Raw genomic sequence first — 21,161 nt, forward strand, 5'->3', positions numbered from 1 at the left:
TATTTGATGCTGCTGAGTAACAGAGCGATGGAGGAATGGGGTGGGGTCTTTTGCTCCTTTCCTTTTCACTGCCGCCAATCAAGAGGGACTGGTATACAGTAGGTATACATTTGATGCCCCCCCAAATTTGGTGCCTGAGTGCCCTGCCCCCCTTGCACCCCTGGGTAAAGATGGCCCTGTTTGCAAGCCTAGACATCACATTTCATCAAATTCTTCCTTGTGTTATGCCAAAGCTTGCTGTAAAATATTTTAGAAACACCTTTTTTAAAAAAAAGATTGCAATCCTTTCCACACTTTCCTGGGTGTAAATCCCACTGAGCACAATGAGACTTCTTTCCGTGTAGCTAGCATAGGATAGTTGTGAAGTCCAGTTGTCATGAAAGAAAACCCATCTAGGTCAATGAAATCTAATTTTGAATCCAGCTAGGATTTTAGGATAAAAGTTGAACGTCTGCTTCCCAGGTGTTTTTTGGATGAGAACTGAAGTATATGGCAGATAGTTGGATGGCTCCTTCATGGAGTGATTTTTTTTCTTGTTTAAAATGTATAGACTGAAACCTTCATTAGCCAAGAAATCATATGCCATTATGGGAGAGTATTGGTTTCATTTTTATTTATTTTTAAATAGATAGTTCTAGCTTTCACAGTTTGGGATAGAAACATCAATCATAAAGACTCAAAGTGCCAGAAGCCACTATAAAAACCATTCTTCAGTAAATACTGACTTGAATTCTAGACAGTTAATACTGGAAAGGGCATAGATATTTGCCACAGGAATGAAGAATCCCATGGTGAATTCAGTGACTAAATAAAACCTGGCTTTCTGCCCCACATTTCTTGCTAATTATGATCTAGCAGGATGCCCTTTTGTCTGAGTTGTTAGGCTTAGATCTAAAGCTGTAGTTCCTCCCCAAATCCCATTAACACCCCACCCCTTCAGCCTCCTTCATCTTGACCATCAGGAGTCACTTTTGGAGTTATCAGGGGCTGCAATGGAAAGGGAGTCCAAAAATGGCCCGTTTCATGAGCAGAGTTCTTCTCTGGCTCCAGCTGTTAGTATATAGTAGTTAATCCAGCCTTTAGTGGTGACAATTGGCATATACCATTCTGGATGTTTTTGCACATTACACACAAAGTCCACCAACCCACACCCCATGCTTAGTGATGACTTGATGTTTCAAAATGTGTACATAAATAGAAACAGGAGGTGCGGAAAAGGCATCGCCCCAGGAATCTGCTGCCCAAGGCAACTGCTTCATGTCACTTCATGGTTTGTGGATCAAAGCTTTGGCTCTAAGGTGCTATGATAGAGACTGGGACACGGTGTTTAAGAATCATCTCATATTCCAGAGTTTTTGAAGCTGGGAATGTTTCGGGTCATAAAGCATGAAAAATGAGGCATGGAATTCAATCATTAATGTGAATATAGCTTTTCAATCCATATTATGCTGCTTATAAAGAGTGGGATTAGTAGAATACAGAAGTTTCTCCAAAACATCATTTCAGTGTGCCATGTTCAGACTAGAGACAAATGGTAGTTTTTCTTCTCCTGGGAGTGGCACCATAGGGCCATCATGGCTCGTAATGCAGTCACTTACATTTTCCGTCCCATTGCTGATTCTGAAAAGCAGTTTTTGCCCTTTTGTAGTTAGGCACCCTAACATCTGCTTGAACAGTCGTGACAGTGGAATAAAATGTGTTCCTATCATACCACCTTCAGTTCTCCTGAAGAGAGAAAAGTATTGTGTGCCTAACACTTCACCCTTGAAAAGGGTGCATTGCCTACTTACGTGCAGTTAGGGAACTTGCCCCACTTCGTCAGGGCTGGTCCTAATGTTGGGCAACCTTGGGAAGCCTCCAGGGAACATTTTTCTCCTATCAAGCATGTTAAGCATGATAGGGAAGAATGGTGGGGAAGAGCGTAGTATCAAAGGACAGTGACAGAAGAGAAGTCGGGCATCCAAACCTCAAGGATGCTGAGGAGAAACCAAGGAGTCAGCTGAGGGCAGCACCCCTGGAGATGCTCAAGAACTGGCTGCTGGCTCTTTCCTCCAGGGCCAGGCTTTCCCTTTGTTCAGTGGGTGGGCTGTGCACCTGGTGCACTGAGGTTTCCCATGAAGCCTGCCCACCAGGCTTAAGCCATAATTTGGACAGACCCTGCTTCATATCTTCATTATAGTTCACTGGGAAGTTCCATTTACCATCCTGCCCTTATGTCACTGGATAAGTAATACCTTTTACATTCCCACGACATTTTCCCTTCTCCTTCCTATCCTAGAATCATAGAATCATAGAGTTGGAAGAGACCACAAGGGCCATCGAGTCCAACCCCCTGCCAAGCAGGAAACACCATCAGAGCACTCCTGACATATGGTTGTCAAGCCTCTGCTTAAAGACCTCCAAAGTAGGAGACTCCACCACACTCCTTGGCAGCAAATTCCACTGTCGAAAAGCTCTTACTGTCAGGAAGTTCTTCCTAATGTTTAGGTGGAATCTTCTTTCTTGTAGTTTGCATCCATTGCTCCGTGTCCGCTTCTCTGGAGCAGCAGAAAACAACCTTTCTCCCTCCTCTATGTGACATCCTTTTATATATTTGAACATGGCTATCATATCACCCCTTAACCTCCTCTTCTCCAGGCTAAACATGCCCAGCTCCCTTAGCCGTTCCTCATAAGGCATCGTTTCCAGGCCTTTGACCATTTTGGTTGCCCTCCTCTGGACACGTTCCAGTTTGTCAGTGTCCTTCTTGAACTGTGGTGCCCAGAACTGGACACAGTACTCCAAGTGAGGTCTGACCAGAGCAGAATACAGTGGCACTATGACTTCCCTTGATCTAGATGCTATACTCCTATTGGCCATGATCCAACGATACAGCTAGCTCTGCATGCCCAATGCTGATTTGGACCTGTGCTAGAGCAGTAGCTCATACCTCAAGGCAAAACAGTTTTGAAAATGGTGAGGGCTTTCAAATGTACTTTGAGATGTGGCAGGCAGGGGCCTGTCACTCCAGGAGAAAATGTCAAAAATCCCACTGGGCACATTGAAACCCCCAAGGGGCACCGCAAGTTAGCAATTCTTTGGATCTGGCCATTGTTTCTGCTCAGTGTTGTTTTACAAGGCATCACTTTTTGAGTCAGTTTCATTTTAGAAGACTACTGTGGCCTTTCTGGAATTGATGCATTTTGCAGAATGATAAAGCCTGCGCTGAAAAAGATAAAGCAGGTGGGAACAAAATGTTTTCTTATTAAAGGAGCAATTATTTATTCAGCACAAATTGTTTGTGCACATATGGGTTGGATTGTAAAAGAGAAATATTAATATTTCATTGCTGCACTTCCTCATTGTTTGTAAAATGTAGACTTAATTTGTCTCTTGCATTGTAATATAAAGATCTATGGCTGCAGGTAATTCTCTACCTGCCTACGAGCAAATATATCAAGAGCTGAAATAAATAGTACCTTCCAATATAATTAACATCATTTACACATTATTTTGCTGAACTGAAATCTGGATGCACGGGAAGACTATTATTTATTCAAAGCTATATGTAGGTGAAAAAGCATAAGGTACAATTTGGCAGGAGGAGAGTTTGGAAAAATAAAATAACCTCCCCACACACACAAAGAGTTCAACTAGTTATGTCTTCCTTTGAAAATACTCACATTTATTAAGATAACTGAGTTTCAGTATTTTGTTGGTCTTTCATTGTTGGTCGTTTAATTTGAGACCTCGTTTTCTTTCCTAAATGGCAATTTATAAAATCACTAGTTAGATAGGGACAGAGATATAGACACAGATATATTTTCTAGTGACAGAAGCCCCTATTATAGTGACAGAGTGGGTTGGCCATAGATTGCTGGGACCCCTGAGCAGCAAGGAAGGAAGCAGCTTGTCTCCTTGTAAACTGCATATGTGGTCTCTGTCAGAGGAGGCAGGGTGAAATCAGAAAATATGGAAAGTGGCATAGATAAAGTCAGGCAGTCAGGCAGGCAAATTGTTATGCCCATAAATAGAATAGGGGCACTTTGTGTGTGGAGGGGCCTTTTGATTTCTGGGGGATCCCTGTTTGTGAGGGTTGAGGCACCCACTGTGAGTGCGGGAACGCAGGTTTGCCTTCAGGTGTGCAGACCTTACATTCCCCATTCACTTATATGGGAGAAAGGAAAGACGTGCCCTTGGAGACATCATTGCAATGGAGGCCTCACCCAGTTCTCTATCTGAGTCACCCCAAATCAAGCCATTGAGTGGGATGGGCTGCTTCTCTCAGCACATCCTACCTTTTGTTGCTTTTCCTCACAATGCGATTGAGATATTGAGGGACTGACTTTTATAGGGAGCAATTGTGATTAACCACTTGAATGCACTAGGCATAAATACAGAAATCATGACTTGGAAATTGTGAAAACAAAATGTAAAAAGGAGAAAGGCATGGACTACAACAATTAATGAATGCCTCCTCTGGGAACATCGCAAATATTTTCAAGTGTGCCATTGCCTTGTGTAAGTCCATGGAATGTAATTACTATAAACTCTGCTTCAAAGAATAATGTTAACTTCTACAACTGTAATAAAAAGCAGAATGTACATGATACAAATATTGGTACATGTTAGTTACCTGGATTGTGGTCGTTGGCCTTCCCAAGTACCCTTTGGTAAACCACTTGTGTATGTATTACTTGTATTAATCTAAACATCTACCGCATGCTAATATAGAATACAAATAGTATTTTAAACCTGTTTTAATAATTTTTACCACTGCAAAACTTAGCCTAAACAAACAGCAGCTCCTGTGGTAAGAGTGCACCTCTTCAGACTGCAGAAAGCACGCTTGAATGCTTATATTGGGGGAGATACATGCATAGAAAAATAGAATGCTAGAAACCTTCTCCCTGACATCTAATTGTCTATGTACAGGGAAGGATATACAGTAATTGTGCAATCCTCTGTCTGAAGCGATATACTCCAAGAATTGCAGCTGTAGTGGTGATGATGATGCCTAAGTATCACTATCATGCCAGAGGTCAGGTCACAGTTGCAAGTGGCAGTTCTGGGAAGAAATCACAGAACAAAAAGCCTGAAATAAATATGCAAAAATATTTTCCTGGAAGAAGAAAAGATCCTCCAAAACCAAAATATAAAAAGGGAAGAAATCATTGTAATTGGTTGCAAATAGCCTGTTGTGACTAGCTTTTTGAAGTTCTTACATGTCGTGCAAATTCTTTGTTTGATATAGTTTTGCGGGTACTTTTTTAAAAAAACAATAACAAATTCTGCTATGAAATTGTGGTTTTAAAATGGACAAAACTGGGAAAGACATAAAAAACCCTATTCAGGCATTAAAAGAGAGAGCCAGCGTGGTGTAGTGGTTAAGAGCGGTAGTCACGTAATCTGGGAAACCGGGTTCGTGTCTCCGCTCCTCCACATGCAGCTGCTGGGTGACCTTGGGCCAGTCACACTTCTCTGAAGTCTCTCAGCCCCACTCACCTCACAGAGTGTTTGTTGTGAGGGAGGAGGGGAAAGGAGAATGTTAGCCGCTTTGAGACTCCTTAGGGTAGTGATAAAGCGGGATATCAAATCCAAACTCTTCTTCTTAAAATGATCAGCCCATGGAAAAGGATTTCATGTCACTGAGCATGTCAGTTCCATCCCCAGCAGTCTTGGGGATGGAAAGTCTAAAGGAGATTTATAAGTGCATTTAGCCGAATGTGCTTAGAAACTTCCTTATAACTGAGAACCTTGCATTATTCCAAGGAGACTTCTAAGTGTGTTCAATCAAATGTGCTTAGAATTCCCTTCCCTACCTTCCCACTCGATACAGGAAGGTCAGGGATGGAACAGGCAGAGCAAGCACACAGGTGAGTGTTGGCAGCAGGGCTGGTGTGCTTGGCCCCACGGACCTTACCTGCGCTCCCATCCTCCATTCAGGCATAATTCCCAAATTAAGCAAAACTTTCCCTCAAATGTGTTCCAGGAACATTTCATCCTGAAAACTCCTGCTCTGAGCCTCCCCCTAACGCATGTCATGTATACCTTTTCAGGTGGCACGTGTGTAGTCAACCCCACAGACCTCTTTTGCTCGGTTCCTGGCCGTTTATCTTTACTCAGCTCCACTTCCAAATACAAAGTGACCATCGCAGAAGTGAAGAGACGCTTGTCCCCACCAGAATGCCTCAATGCCTCTCTGTTAGGAGGGATTTTGAGAAGGTAAGGGAAAGCTGTGTGCAACTGCATGGGGTAGATATAGGGACGCTTGAGTTGGACTCAGTGGGGCCTTGGGTGGCATGTCATTGTGCCTGCTCAGCTTGGCTAAGAGATGAGTTCTTCAGACCTTTATGTACCTCAGGCTCTTCATGGAAAAGGGAACACTGAGAGAGATTGATCAGAGGCAGAGAAATGGTGCCTCCTCTGGAATCTGTTTCCTGAAGTGATTAGTACTTCATCTGAACGATTGCCTCAACAAGGAAGACCAGAACTAATAGAGGAAACATAAGCAGCTTTTTGTTGTAGCATTTTAATTGTTGGCTGTGGTTTTATCTGTTAGACAACGTTTGTGTCCAAAAATAAAATAGAAACAATATCCCTCCTCTCCCAATCACCAACTAGGCATCATCTCTATGGAATGTATATAAAATGGAGTTCATTTGGTTAAATTTTCATGTGTTTCAGAATGAATGCATTAAATAATGAATGGGCATTTTTCACCTTCTCACCCCTTGCCTTTTCCTGTAAGACCTATTGCAGTCGTCAAGAGTCATCAACAGGCTCATCTCAGCTATCTGCCAATCTCCCATTCCCACCACCCTTCTGAGTAATACCCCTCCCCACCTTCTCACTATATAGAAGGATCTGGCAACTTCTGTTTCAGTGTATCTGAAGAAGTGTGCATGCACACGAAAGCTCATACCAAGAACTAACTTAGTTGGTCTTTAAGGTGCTACTGGAAGGAATTTTTTTATTTTGACTATGGCAGACCAACACGGCTACCTATCTGTAAATAGAATCGAAGTCATTCATTTTCTTCCTTTTTATTAGTAGCATTCAGGGGGTCCCTTCTGAAACCCATAAATTTGTGAGAGGAACAGGACTATTTTTGCAACACTACTTTTTGTTTGATAACCCTTTCTAAGTATAAGTCAAGAGAGAATTCCAGTACATCACAAACCCCAACTTTTACTCATATTGTACCTGCATGCTTTCAGTTTCCCACCTAATGTCCCATTCAGAGGAGTGATTTTAGAGATGAGAGGATTTCCTCTGTTCGTTCTCTTGCTTTATTTGTTTCTCTGATTTGCTGTGCTCCAAATTTCACTTTTCCTGAATCCAGTTTAATTGGAGGCATTTGTAAAACTTAATTTGGAATGTGGGACATGTGCAGTTTTCCACAGTCTATTTTTCCTAATTCATTTGTATTATCTCTGCTTTTGTTACCAGTGCACATTAACGCATTTATAAAGCACACTGCCCCTAAAAACAATCTTGATATGACTGCATCAAGTTTCTTTCCAGTGTGCCCATATGCTGTCATAGATTGGTCAAACATGGCACAAAAAAGCCTTCTATTACAATTGTAGGTACTATCATATCACATTTGTTTTGTTGATGTGTTTTATCAATGCACATAGCATTTGCACATCTGTGATGCAGAAGAGAGGGCATGCAAATAAGCTGAAGGAAGAGGCTGTGTGTAGAAAGTGTGCTGTACAAATCTGAAAATCGAAAAGGAACAATGGGGAGAAAAATCAAATGTGTCAGTTTCACTTTGGAAACAAGACCTGATCATTCAAAACTCCAAAAATCTGGGGAGAAATTTGGTTGAGGAAATTTTTGGAAGCCCCACTAAGTGATCTGCACCATGAAATCAATTTGTGCGGAAAGGCTAGCCATATGCACACTCGTGTACACTATGGCACTGATTCAATTGCTACTCACAATGGTTCCTATGGGGAAAGAAAGCAACATCAAGTCATGGCTTCCCCACTTAACATGCCATTTAGCCCTTAGCAACATCATTCTTCTCATTTACTAGCTCCAGCTGCTGGGAGGACCTATGAATTCCTGCTGAGGAGGGCCTTGTACTGCAAATTGGGAACATGCAGCTCTTAGATGCTCATTTGAGGAATTATTTTAAGTAAGAAAAACTGGGAAAGGATAACATTGAATCTTTGTATTTCCATTCCCTCCCCTTTCCCTGACAGAGCAAAATCCAAGAATGGAGGACGCTGCTTAAGAGAAAAATTGGACAGGCTGGGGCTCAATCTGCCTGCAGGGAGGAGGAAAGCAGCAAATGTCACCCTCCTAACATCCTTAGTAGAAGGTATGCTTTGTAATATCATGATATAAATACAGTACCTTACTTGTTGCCTTCTTGAATTTTTGAAGTGGTTTTGGTTCTAGCATGTTACTGTAACTGCAGATGAAAACAAAAGATCAACAGTTACATTTTTCCTACTAGCAATGAATGACAACTGTTGTTTCTGAAGTTTCCATGCTTTGTTCTCAACATCTCAATGAGGCACCTGCCCTGAGAGTGTGGCAAGATGGCAGACTATTTAAGTAACGAACACAGAAAGCTATCTTATGCTGAGTCAGGTCATTTGTCCATCCAGCTCAACAGCAGCTCTCAAGGATTCCAGAGAAGAGTTTCTCCCAGTTCTATTTGGAGAGGTTAAGAATTGAACTCAGGACCTTCCGCATGCCAAGTGTGTGTTCTACAAGTGTGGTACAGCCCCGCTTCCTTTTAGGCAGTAAAAGCCCCAGCAGGGACTTGAGCAGGCAACTGTACAAGAGACAGAGCAGACTTTCATTGACTGATTCCATCTGAGAAGGCAGGAACCTAACATGGAGTTTTAAGGATATGGGTCTCAAACCAGGGACTCCTGCAGCAAAGTCTAGGAAACTTGCTCCCTTTGCCACTATGGTAGTACTGTAATTGAGGATCAGCCCAAATACACTTAGGCTCAAGCTTTGACCAGCTGTTGTCAATCAGAGTGGACAAGAGCAGGAGGATTGGTGGGCTTTAGGGGAAGGGACTGCCTTTTAATCTGTCAGCACAGCCATCTTGAAACGCCACAGCAACTTTGCTCAGAGGACCCCACACACAGTGCTGACTGCTAGAGCAGCCATGCTGCACTGCTCCTTGTTTTCACTACAATCTGGGGCACAGGCTGCTTTATCTACAGCTAGAGCTGATGCTGAACAAGCAAGACTTTTTCTGTATTGCTTGACAATTGGCCAGGGAGCTTTGCAAGATTGAAAAGGACAGTTTGCTGGGCTAAGGCAGAGATTTCTGGAAGGTCCCACAGGAGGGACCAGGTTGTGTACCTTGACAGGCTTCAGCTGGCAGGTGCAAGGAGCAGCAATGAGCTCTCCTGGGCCTCCCCAAGACTGAGGGATGCTCCTATCTCGAGTGAAAGCGGAAAGCAACAGTCCTAGGCGGAAGCTTATCCATGGATTTCCTCTCTTCTCCTCGCTGGCTTTACCTGCATAATGATCAGCACTCCTGCAGCATTACCTGTTTAAGGAATGGGGGGGGGGAGAAATAGGTTGCTTTTCCATCCCATGAGAAGACAGAAGAATGAAGACTGTGAAAACAAAGGCTACAGAGTAGGAAAAGGGGAGAGACGCTGTGGATGTGGTAGTGCCCATTAAACAGCCAAAAGAGACACGTGTTGACCTGTTTGTTGAAAATATGTGTTTCGTCTTGTAAAGGGATGGGGTGAAGAAAGCAAATTGTCTCTAAAATTAATATCTGCAGCTCAGTATGATATGTCCTCCTGATGTTTTAACTACTCCGCAGTTACGCAATTGAGCCCAATGAAACAATAAAATTCTGTATGAAAATTCTCTGTTTCTAAACAAGCAACACAAAAGTAATCAGAATTATATTTTGTCCATCTAAGGGCCTTTATTTGGCTGCATGTTTTATAGCTGAACACATAATGAATTAATTGATTTAATTGCCATATATGTGCATATTACAATGCAAACTTCAACCAATTTATTCTTATCCAAATTTGAAAAGAAATGGATTCTCTAAAGAGTTAACTTACATTTTAATAAACAGAAGCTACCAACCAGTCAATTGGTAGCTGTTTTTTAATGCAATTTTTTAATATTTGAAAAAAATATTTCTTCATTCATAATTATAGAAAATTTCCTATAATCATAATCCAACAGCATTGTTGTTGACATCCATCTGTCTCAAGACAATGGAGTGTGCCTCTGTGGGTGAAGTCAAACTATTGTGTTAGCAGCACCAAAGTGACCTCCCTGGGCAGTGTGTATGGAGGTCTTGGGCCGCCCAGAAGACAAGACCCCCTTCTCACTCTCGCTGATGTGGTCCAAAGGAAAGCAGAGCACCAGCTTGGCTGCAGAAGTTGCTGGGAGAAAGCGTACAAGGCACCATCCAACCAACTCCACTCTAGATTGTGTTGGGTTTACTCCTTAGTCTTTTCTTCTCCCACAAGGCAGTGGAGGTTCAGGGTCAGAGTTTTCCTTCTAGATGGGCTACCTTCTCAGGTTGGCAAGCCCCATCTGCCCCTTACGTCCATCTACAGCATGTGCAGAAACCTCTGTCTTGCTATGCTGCCTAGTAGTTATAGCAAGCAAGGAGTTCTTTTGGATCCCAGCAGATGGAGGACTAGTAGACTGTTAGATGAAGGTTTATTGATTGACAATTATTAGCAGTAAGACATAATGATACTACAAAATAGAGTCTAATAAGCTCTACAATATAAAGACTTACAATAAGTGAAGGCTTAACACTAAATAGCAGTTAAGATAAGCAAAAAAGGCACTTCAGGATATTTAGGGAGATAACTGCAAAAGCGAAGTTCATGGTTCATCTCATTTGCTGCAGAGTCCCCAGGAGCATCAGCTCCTTCCCTCAGCTGATGAGACCAATGTCCGAAGTTTACCTGTAGAACACGAGGACTCACTCAGCCTCTGAAGTTAGAAGCTTTTAGAGCCCTAGCGAGGGCACAATGCCAGGCTATGCAGGTGTTCTGCATTATGTGAACCTTCCTCCCTACCTGGGCGTGAATGCACTGCCAGCCTTATGTCTGGTCAATTAGGGTGCATGGCGTCAGCTGTCCTTCAGGCTGAGCCAAGTACAGTTCATGTATTGGGCATGGTAACTTGTCACACTGGTAGGTGTCTGGCAGCTGGCCAAATTCTCATTAAGTTGCCAAGCCCTTATCGTAAAGGTAAAGGTGAAGGGACCCCTGACCATTAGGTCCAGTCGTGACCGACTCTGGGGTTGCGGCGCTCATCTCGCTTTATTGGCCAAGGGAGCCAGCGTACAGCTTCCGGGTCATGTGGCCAGCAGGACTAAGCTGCTTCTGGCGAACCAAAGCAGCACACAGAAATGCCGTTTACCTTCCTGCTGGAGTGGTACCTATTTCTCTACTTGCACTTTGACGTGCTTTCAAACTGCTGGGTTGGCAGGAGCTGGGACCGAGCAATGGGAGCTCACCCCATCATGGGGATTCAAACCGCTGACCTTCTGATCGGCAAGCCCAAGGCTCTGTGCTTTAACCCACAGCGCTACCTGCATCCCTGCCCTTATCGTATATAGTCCTAATTATATTGACAGATATATAGCAGCATCTAGCACCAGTTCCTCATTGTAAGTTAGCTATATGATGAAGCCCTCATTATACAGATAAAAATATAAAGATTTAAAGCTACAATAAACATTGAAACCAGGAAGCACCACCTACTGGCCATAGCTGATCTGGCAATACAACCTCCTTCTTGACCACTGGACCCACTATTAAGGTAAAGGTAAAGGACCCCTGACAGTTAAGTCCACTTGCGAACAACTCTGGGGTTGCAGCGCTCATCTCGCTTTACTAGCCGAGGGAGCTGGTGTTTGTCCGCAGACAGTTTTTCCAGGTCATGTGGCCAGCATGACTGGTGAACCAGAGTAGTGCACGGGAATGCCATTTACCTTCCCGCCGGAGCAGTACCTATTTATCTACTTGCACTGTGACGAGCTGGGACTGAGCAACAGGAGCTCACCCTGTCGCGGGGATTCAAACTACCGACCTTCCGATCGGCAAGCCCTAGGCTCAGTAGTTTAGACCACAGCACCACAGCCTATCTTCACATGCTGGGGAAGTCCCTAACTCACTGAAGGTTTGAAACCCATTGGCTGCCCTCACCCTTTTTAGCTGGCTAGTTGAAGCCATTCCTGGGGCATGGCTACTGTTGCATGCTGACAGCTTCTGGGAGCCACAGGTGAGAGCTGAGTGTAGGGTGGGGAACAAAGGTGGAATGTATCCCCCACCAGAGGTACTACCCCTCCCTTAATACTCCATATACCCCCCTCACAACATCATAGCCTTAGGAAAGGAAACAATATTAAAGTGACTGATCTTTAAAGTATAAGCATTGGACCAGTTTCTTTGTGGATTCATTCCCTGATGCTGCTGTAATATTTAAAGGCCCAGAGCCACATCTTTGGGCCCAATTGCATGGGACCTTTTGATAAGGTTACCAGATGTCCCCATCCCCTGGGGACAGTCCCCAGATTTACAAATCAGTCCCCTGACAAAATCCATTGAAGTTGAAAAGTGTCCCTGGATTCATTGAAAAAAAAATCTGGTAACCTTACCTTTTGATGAATTGTTGATGAGGAGGATGTGCTGGTGGTGATCTTGTGATGGTCCCTACTCAAGTTGTGGGCTTTAATATGTCACCTCACTACTATGCCCATGGAAGAGAGTCATCCCATAGTGCTACTTACAGCATATCTGAACATTGCCTGGTTTGAAAAGCTGCAGTACTTCTTTGCCAAAAGACAAAGTATACGTTAGGTTTGGATCCAAAGTGAGGGTGTGCTCACATTACTGCCTTAGAGCAGTAATGGCTCAGTTGGTTAGAGCCTGGTGCTGATAACACCAAGGTTGCGGGTTTGATCCTCTTATGGGACAACTGCATATTCCTGCAATGCAGGGAGGTGGAGTAGATGATCCTCGGAATCCCTTCCAATGCTATGATTCTATGAATCAGTTCAATTTCTGTCTGTGTACTGTACACACCAGGAGGTGTTGACTGAGCAGGGATGTCTTTGCCCCATGCAAAGGTGTCCATGCCTTGGGCTAGAGACACATGAGGAATGGCTTAAGAACAATTTAAGCTGGTGGGAAGCTGGTTTGAGAAACAAGGCATCAGACAATAGTATCTAAACACAAAGTACAGGATAGATAGACATTTTGGATGATGTCTTGTGAGCAAGGATTAAAAACCCAGCCAAAGTTTAAGTTTGCCAAAGTCCAGTCTTTGATTTTGGTGGTTGCCATTCTTCAGGGTTATCAGTATTTTATTTTATTTTTGATGCCATATTTCAACACCAAAAATATGTTGTTGTTTTGTTTCTTACTACTCTTATGCAATCTGCTCTGGCATTTTTCTTGAGTGAAGAGCAGGTACAAATGCTTTAAATCACAGCTATTTATCTATCTATGTTGAGAGAGGCAGTGTCTGTACATTCTAAGTAAAGTACCAAAGACTAAATGTAAAATGACCCAGCTGTTTTTGTTTGCTTGCAGGAGAAGCTTTACATTTGGCCAGGGATTTTGGCTACACTTGTGAAACTGAATTCCCAGCTAAGGCGGTTGGGGAGCATCTTGCCAGACAACACATGGAACAGAAGGAACAGACAGCAAGGAAAAAGATGATCCTAGCAACAAAGTAAGGGAGAGCCAGATTATTTTCATTCTGGTTTGTAACCTGACCATGAATCAGCCCAAAACATAGTGGAAGGGCACATGCACCCTCTGCAAACTTTCGGAGTGTTTTTGTTCCATGGTACATACCGTATTTTTTGCTCTATAAGACTCACTTTTTCCCTCCTAAAAAGTAAGGGGAAATGCGTGTGCGTCTTATGGAGCGAATGCAGGCTTCACAGCTATCACAGAAGCCAGAAGAAGCAAGAGGGATTGCTGCTTTCACTGCGCAGCGATCCCTCTTGCTGTTCTGGCTTCTGAGATTCAGAATATTTTTTTTCTTGCTTTCCTTCTCCAAAAACTAGGTGCGTCTTGTGGTCTGGTGCGTCTTATAGAGCGAAAAATACGGTAAATGCATTAGCCACAGAGGCTGCTGTTTGAAACACACTTCCTAGGAAGTACATTGTGTTGAATTTAGTGACACAAATACGTAAATATTAATAGAATAGCACTTCATATCAGTTCTGAAAATATAGCGCTCACATGAGTGGTCTACTTGCATGAGCACTGTAATATTAGAAATGCAAAATCACCAATTCCATTTGTGTGAAGAAAGATGACTTGGATGTTTTTTAACAGAAGTCTGCAGCTGACACATCACTGGAATCAGCTGACTGATGCGTGACAGACAGATGGACTGTGGCTTCTTTTCCGTTGTTATTATTGCCCTCTACTGGGCATAATCAGAATTGATCACCTGCATGTCATAGACATGCTGAACAAACCAGGCACATGAGTCAATCCTGTAGTGCTCCTGTACCAGGGGCGGACTTTGGCATTTCAAATTTCAGCAGCCCCCTGCATGAGGCCAACATTTGGTGCCCTCTCCATGTCTGTTTTGCATATGCACTGCAACATAAGTTACGGTGCCACCCTCAGCTTGACACACAGTGCAGGAGAACCAGTCGCACTGTGCTAAATCCATCTCTGCTTAATTTGTCATGGGAATTATCCCGTGGGATTCATGGGAAACATATAAACTGACAAAGAAGTTCGGTATTCTCATGAAAACCTCACTGTATAGCAGCTGACATGCAATCCTCCATATCAAACTTCTTCGAATGTGCCCAAATGTGCTGAATTTACTAAAGTACATGAAGAAGACATTATTACACAAACACACATCAAGACAGGAGCAGGCCAGAAGCAGCCTATTGACTTCCTGATGTTAAATCTTTGGAAATTATCTGATTTTTGAACTTTTTTGGCAATCTGGAAAAAGTGAGGAAAATGTTTTCCTGAAATATTTTTGGTTACTTATGCAAAAGTCAATGGTTTAATTTTAATTTTTCAAAAATCAAGGGCCATATTCTGGAGTAAAGACCTTGTATATTTTTTAGTTTATTATAATGAGGGCCATAAACATACATTACAGACATCAGTCTCTTGTTTGCTTTCTTTTAATACGCAAGCAAGGATGTAATCCCAAACGCAATTATTCTGGAGTGAGGAAGCTTATTCAACAGAAGCTTTCTTCTGAGTAAACATGCAAAGGACCAGATGTTGCAGACCTAAGGGACACTACTCCTAACATGTCTTCGTTTCCCTGTCACATTATCCCATGTTATCCTCATCACAGTCTATGAAGAAGGCTGGTGATCTTCATGAATGTAGGGAGCTGAAGCAAGGTCTCTCCAGACCTAGTCACTGTGCACACCAGCTATTATTTTCACTAATGCAGTTTCAGTAAGAGTCTCTCTCAGGTATTCTGAATAAGCCCAGTTACAAAACTTCCCCTGATTTCAACAGGATCCCCAAAGAAGTACATGCTGCTCTGTAACATTATAGTCCGATGCACAAACAATTTAAGCTCACATGATAGGCTAGACAAAGCAGGTTACATTTGTTCTGTTGGCCTGAGATATGAGGCTCAGTCAAACTATAACAGCCCAGTTTGTTTAGGGATCAGACTTTCTGCATTATACCTGCCCTGCATATTCATTCACACTGAAGGACAGAGAGTAGGCTTTTTGCTCTGTAAGTGCTTCTGAGTTCCTTCCCCTGTGCCTCTTTCACATTTTCAATGGCCACGGTGTGCTGCCTGGCGACAAGATACAGGTGACCGCAAATAACTTATACAGTATCAAAGGCTTCAATGAAAGTAGCAAGCTTTCTGTTTCCTTGAAAAGGGAAAGCTCTTTCCTACTTGATGTATAACCTCTCTTCAAAGAATCCCCTTTGGCTATACCAGCATGCAATAGTCCAAAAATCACATAACTGGCTTAAAATGGAAGGAAACAAGCTGCCACTTTTATTAGGCCACACACAGTCATCACAATCAGAAGTTCTGGAATGCACAAACATAACAGAGTCAAATAGGCCTCCTGAAGCCCTTTATCTTCCCCAAGGAGCCATAAAAAACAATTAGTCTGCCAGGATTTTAAAGACCAAACAGACTCTTAAAACATTTACCTAGGACTAGCACAGACCAATTCGTTCATCTGCAGGCACATCAGCGTAACATTTCAAAGTGACCCCTTCCGGCCAAGAGTGGCGGAGCTTCGAAGAAAGACCGGACCAAAATTACTCTGGGCTTACTCACACTAATGATTTGCTTTTGGGAGCTATGATTTAACACTGTAAAGATTGGAGTGATAAAAACTAATACTATTTGCTTTCATTTTAAACTATCAACGGTTGCAAATAATTTGTTTCCTTTTTTGAAAAATAAGACAAAGGCTCAAATGCTATAGAGCAAAGATTTGCTTGATATGGACTGGCAGACCTTAATGCAGGTTTCCCTGGATCTCAGAGACAGAAGTTCATATGGAAGTTATTGTTCATGAGATAAAATTATGTCTATAGGGAAAATTTGTATGGAACTTGAGAGCAAGGCTGTGCAAAAGTCTCAGGGGGTTGAGCTAGTTGACTCTTGGGGTTCCTTCCAACTCTACCATTCAACAGTTCTATGAGGCATGAATCTCAGGCAAATCACACCACTTCATACAGTCTGTTTAGAAATCGAGAGCAACTCAGCTCTGCATATAACACCCAGTTCTGCCTTTAAAAAAATTAACAATTTTTTTTTTGTTAATTTCCCCATTATTGTCTGTGGGAAAGTCATGTGAAGCTTCAGAAAATGGACTGAAGCAACCCTCTAAACACAAGCTGAAGTGGCCTCCTATCTGAACCCTAAGAGGCGGGTTCTGAAATGATTCACACACATAAAACCCTACCTGGAAGGTGTTTGTGGCATGCACCCAAGAGATGTTGCTTATTTCTGATAATGGCCTCAAAAGGGGCTCATCATCTCTTTTGAAAATTACACTGTAGACTCCAGAAGGCAATATTTTATGTATGTGTGGCTTCCTTATGAGATGGTGAGAGAACAGTGCAATGGTGTGCAACCAAGAGGCTAACCCCATGTAGCACTATTTCCTTTGATCGTCTGTTTTTTATCCCATGCAGTAGTCTCAATGACATAGTGGATGAAAATTGCGTACAAGCAAGCTCATAGCAGCTGAATTTAGACATGAGTGAGATAAGCATGGTTGGCAAGTCCTGGTTCTAGGGAGATGCCTCCCACTGATGGCCTTTCCTGTTCACTGAAATGTGAAGTTCTATTGACCAAAGCCTGGAACTGGGTGGTCAAGGTTTAGTAATACTGCAACTTGAAGCATTTTAAAGTAGATTCCAAAAGCAGCATAACCACACATAATTTGTGTTGGATTGTTGTCACTGTAGTGTGTGTGTGTGTGTGTGTGTGTGTGTGCGCGCGCGTGTGTATGCCTATGCACATTTTTTTGGAATGTAGATTGATTTTGAATATAATCACTAAACAGCGTAAGAGAGCAATGGCCAGTTAATAGTCCACATGCTGGATCATCTGGTCTCCAAATTAATATTGCGTGTTTCAAACATCCTGGCACAGTTTCACTTTCGAGCCTCTATGCACATTCCATCTGCATTTCATAGTGTTGCTATTTCACATGCATTATGGAAAGCAATGGAATAGTGCCAGTGCCAAACTCTTTTCAGCAGAGCTTTGAAGAATGGCTTCATTTCTCAGCCCACCTCCCACCTGTACCACCTGTTACTATTTATTCAGTTGTGCTCCATACCTGGGAATCCATTTCTGCTAAGAGATGTCAACACATTGGAGCATGCATTGGGTAGACATCCTTAACATTATGCATCCATTTTGGTTCTAGGCAAATATGTAAAGAATTTCAGGACCTGCTAAGCCAAGATAGATCACCCTTGGGATCCTCAAGACCCACTCCAATATTGGACCTTGACATCCAGAGACATTTAACACATTTCAGGTATGACCTTTGAAATCCATTTGTCTTCTGTAAGTCAACTTGAAATGTTAGCTGGTGAATGTTTTAGATTTCAATGTGCTTCCTCTCAAGAAACTGGGAGGAAAGTTGCTTATGCTGCCACAGTAAGTTCTACATCAAGACTAGCATCTGTTAAATCTATGTGTGGTAGGGAAGAGCTTTCAAGGGGTGCATAAAAGGAGGCTACTTAAACTTTTGGTCTTGGGTTGGGGAGTTTTGCTGAGTTTAGTCCTTGTGTAGCAACCACATCTTACAGGATCCCAAGGCACAGGAATGTCCTCAAATTTGATCCAGGAGAGAGTATAGCTCTCTGGAATGCAGTTACTGTCCAAGACTTTTATGTAAACTCATTTTTTGGCTATATAAATAATATAGACTTAGATTAGAAAAAGGCTCTTGAATTTTCCCCAGCTTGGCTTGCCTTATCCCTCCCTTTAATGACTTTTCACCGGATGGTCAAACCTTCCAGTTTAGAGGAGCATGAAGCCATGAATGGTTTTTAAACTCCAGCATCAATCTGTATTGAATTGTTTGTACACTGTTCTAAGATTATTTTAAGAGCCGCTTTTATTTGTGGTGTATGTGTTCTTCAACATTTAATCGTTTAGCTATTCTTCCTTGTTTTTCTTTAAATTATTGTTGGTTATCTGCCCTAGGAAAGGTAGGGTATAAATGTTTTAAGTAAATAAACAATTAAACCACTTCAGTTTTTGCATAATGAAAAACTATCCAGTTGAATATGTGGGCTTAAACATGAAATCCAAATTCATGAAAATTGGCACAGTTAGAATGCAATGGAAACTATTGTCTCGTTCCAAGGTGCTGTCATTCCTGAGTGGTCAGATGCCCTCTGGTGGTGCTGGTGAGAAGCAGTCATTTCTCTTCTGCTGCTCTGCTAGTGAGCTAAACAAAAGAAGAATATGTGGAAGCAAGAAAGGACATAGGACTAGGTTACATTTTCCCAAATGATCATTCAGTCCCAAACAGGTTAAATCAAATAAGTGATATTGCAGGTCTCTCTAAGCAAGAGCAGGATGGGATAAGTGCAAAGATTTTCCCCAGGCATCAATTATAAAAATGTGCTTGAGCGAAATGGTGGCTGAAGGTGGAGCACTTCATGGAGCATAGTGTAGAGATGGGACATTTCCAGGATTTAAATTCTTGAAGTGCCAAAAAATTTATGGAGCCATATATACTTCCTTTGCCTTGTGCTGCTCAGACAGGGTATCTGAATATAACCCTGCAACATTTTCTGCAAACTAAAACACAACCAGTAGAACTACCACAATGCACTTTCATAGTATTTAAGGGAATGTGCGGGTTCTAATAGGCTTGGCATAGAGGGTTCAGTGGGTGTAGCTATAGGACACAAGTCCTTCTCAGCAACTTGTTCTTCCTCCTGAAATCACTTTAATATACTTGCATGCTTTAAATTGTTATTACTAACAATAATGAATAGTAACGGTAATAATAACATATGTATTTTTAAAAGGTTGTGTGAGCATACACACAGCCACCCAAATTGCAGCTGGAGTGCTAGCAACCCTCCTCACACTCTTATTCATGGACGAGTGGCCATGCCCAGAAGGAGTGGTGGGGCGATACCACGGCCTCTGCAGCTTCCCCTGACCCACCCCCAACATCCACACATCCGACATGGGCAACTGAGCTATGTGCATAGGCTTCAGTGCCAGAAAAGCTGAAACCCTGCATAAAGCATGCCCACATTGTGGCCGATACGGTCCTTCATGCAGCAAGAGACACGGCTGATGCACTCGTTGCAAGCAGATCCTCATGTGCGTGAGCCACAAAAATGTGATTATGGACCAAGGGAGATCCTTTCAAGAAAACACTGGAGACTGCTCTCACCTTTTTGTTCCTAAAATAAATTTATGTAAAGCAAGGGTGGCCCTCCAGACGTTTAGCACTATAACTCCCATGCCGGCTGGGGCTGATGGGGGTTTATGTCTGGCAACATCCAGAGGGCCCCACCTTGACTGTGGCTGCTGTAAAGCATCTGAAGGCTTGGCACTAAGCCCTGGTGTTTTCCATCTTTTAACCATGAACAAGTTACATACTGAGAAGAACCGCAGGTAATATGTAGAGGCTGCAGGAAGGGGCTTCTGCAGTCATAGGGGCCACTCACGGGGTTAGATGGTTTCACACTGAGCAGGGCATAGCAGAGGCACATGTCTCTCTTTGAGTATCATCAGCCTGCCACAGTATGCTGTAAATATTTGATAGCAACTTCTGCTGCTAGAAATATCCAGACTTGGCCCTTGCTGTAAACGGGGATAGACAGATGGTGGCTTCCTCTTTTTCTCCTCCACCTCCCATGGAGAGTAAAGCTATTTCCTTCACAATAAGACTGAGCTCTGTCAGCCTGGGGGTGGAGAGGTGGGGTGGGGTGTGCGACACCTTGTAGCTGCTGCCAAAGGAGAGTCCAAGTCTTGAGGCCTATTTGGCTGGTTTTGCTTCAGCGAAAGGATATCATTAAAACATGAAGGGGAAACGCCCTTCCCATCCAGCTTCTGGGCATGGCTGCATGTGCTTATCTGCATAATGCCTTGAGAAAATTGGCATAATATCCCACCACCGCCAAAGTTCTCAGAACACTCTTTACAAATACAAATCCATTTTCGTTCCCCCAAAAGTGCATTGTATCACGGTAAGCATAGAAGAGGTGCAATGGGCCTTGCTTTCTCTTTCATCTCAGATGGAGAGAGACTCAAAGCGGATGCCAAGGTGGCAAAGAAAAGAAGAAAGTAGGAAATGAAGTCAGAAATTCTAGTCTGAAGGAAGGTCAGCACAGGATAAATGACAGTCTAGGAAGCTAGGAGGTTCCTCTCTCTAGCCTCCAGTCAGGGGCGTAGGAAGGGGGGGGTCTGCCCCAGGTGCCATCATGGAGGGGGGTGACAAATTATCAAGGAACAATTACTGCCCTACTAGGCGTTTCATAAAAAACTTTTTTTAAAAAAATGCCTGCTCCAAAGGTCTTATCCTACTACACTAGGGATTATATAGCTATATCTGAAATTTCATGAATATCAGTTAATATCTTGAACCTCCTCCACAAAAATAACTGTTTACTTGGCCGTTTTCATACGTCATGAAGGCTGAAATTTCAATTCAGTGGAGCCAAAACACA

At 42.8% G+C, this 21,161-nt stretch overlaps 1 protein-coding gene across 2 annotated transcripts in view; it reads left to right on the forward strand.

Annotated features, from left to right (window-relative positions):
• The window catches only part of TFAP2D (transcription factor AP-2 delta), a 38,677-nt gene that overhangs the window by 16,082 nt on the left and 1,434 nt on the right, over positions 1-21,161 (forward strand). For both annotated transcript variants that reach the window (XM_083495252.1, XM_083495251.1), the window contains 4 exons: positions 6,039-6,204; positions 8,196-8,314; positions 13,554-13,695; positions 17,882-17,995. In XM_083495252.1, coding sequence (XP_083351378.1) covers positions 6,039-6,204; positions 8,196-8,314; positions 13,554-13,695; positions 17,882-17,995 — 541 coding nt within the window. The remainder of the gene's footprint in view (positions 1-6,038; positions 6,205-8,195; positions 8,315-13,553; positions 13,696-17,881; positions 17,996-21,161) is intronic.

Source organism: Podarcis liolepis (genome assembly GCF_965112155.1).
Source record: "Podarcis liolepis genome assembly, chromosome: 3".
NCBI lineage: Eukaryota > Metazoa > Chordata > Lepidosauria > Squamata > Lacertidae > Podarcis > Podarcis liolepis.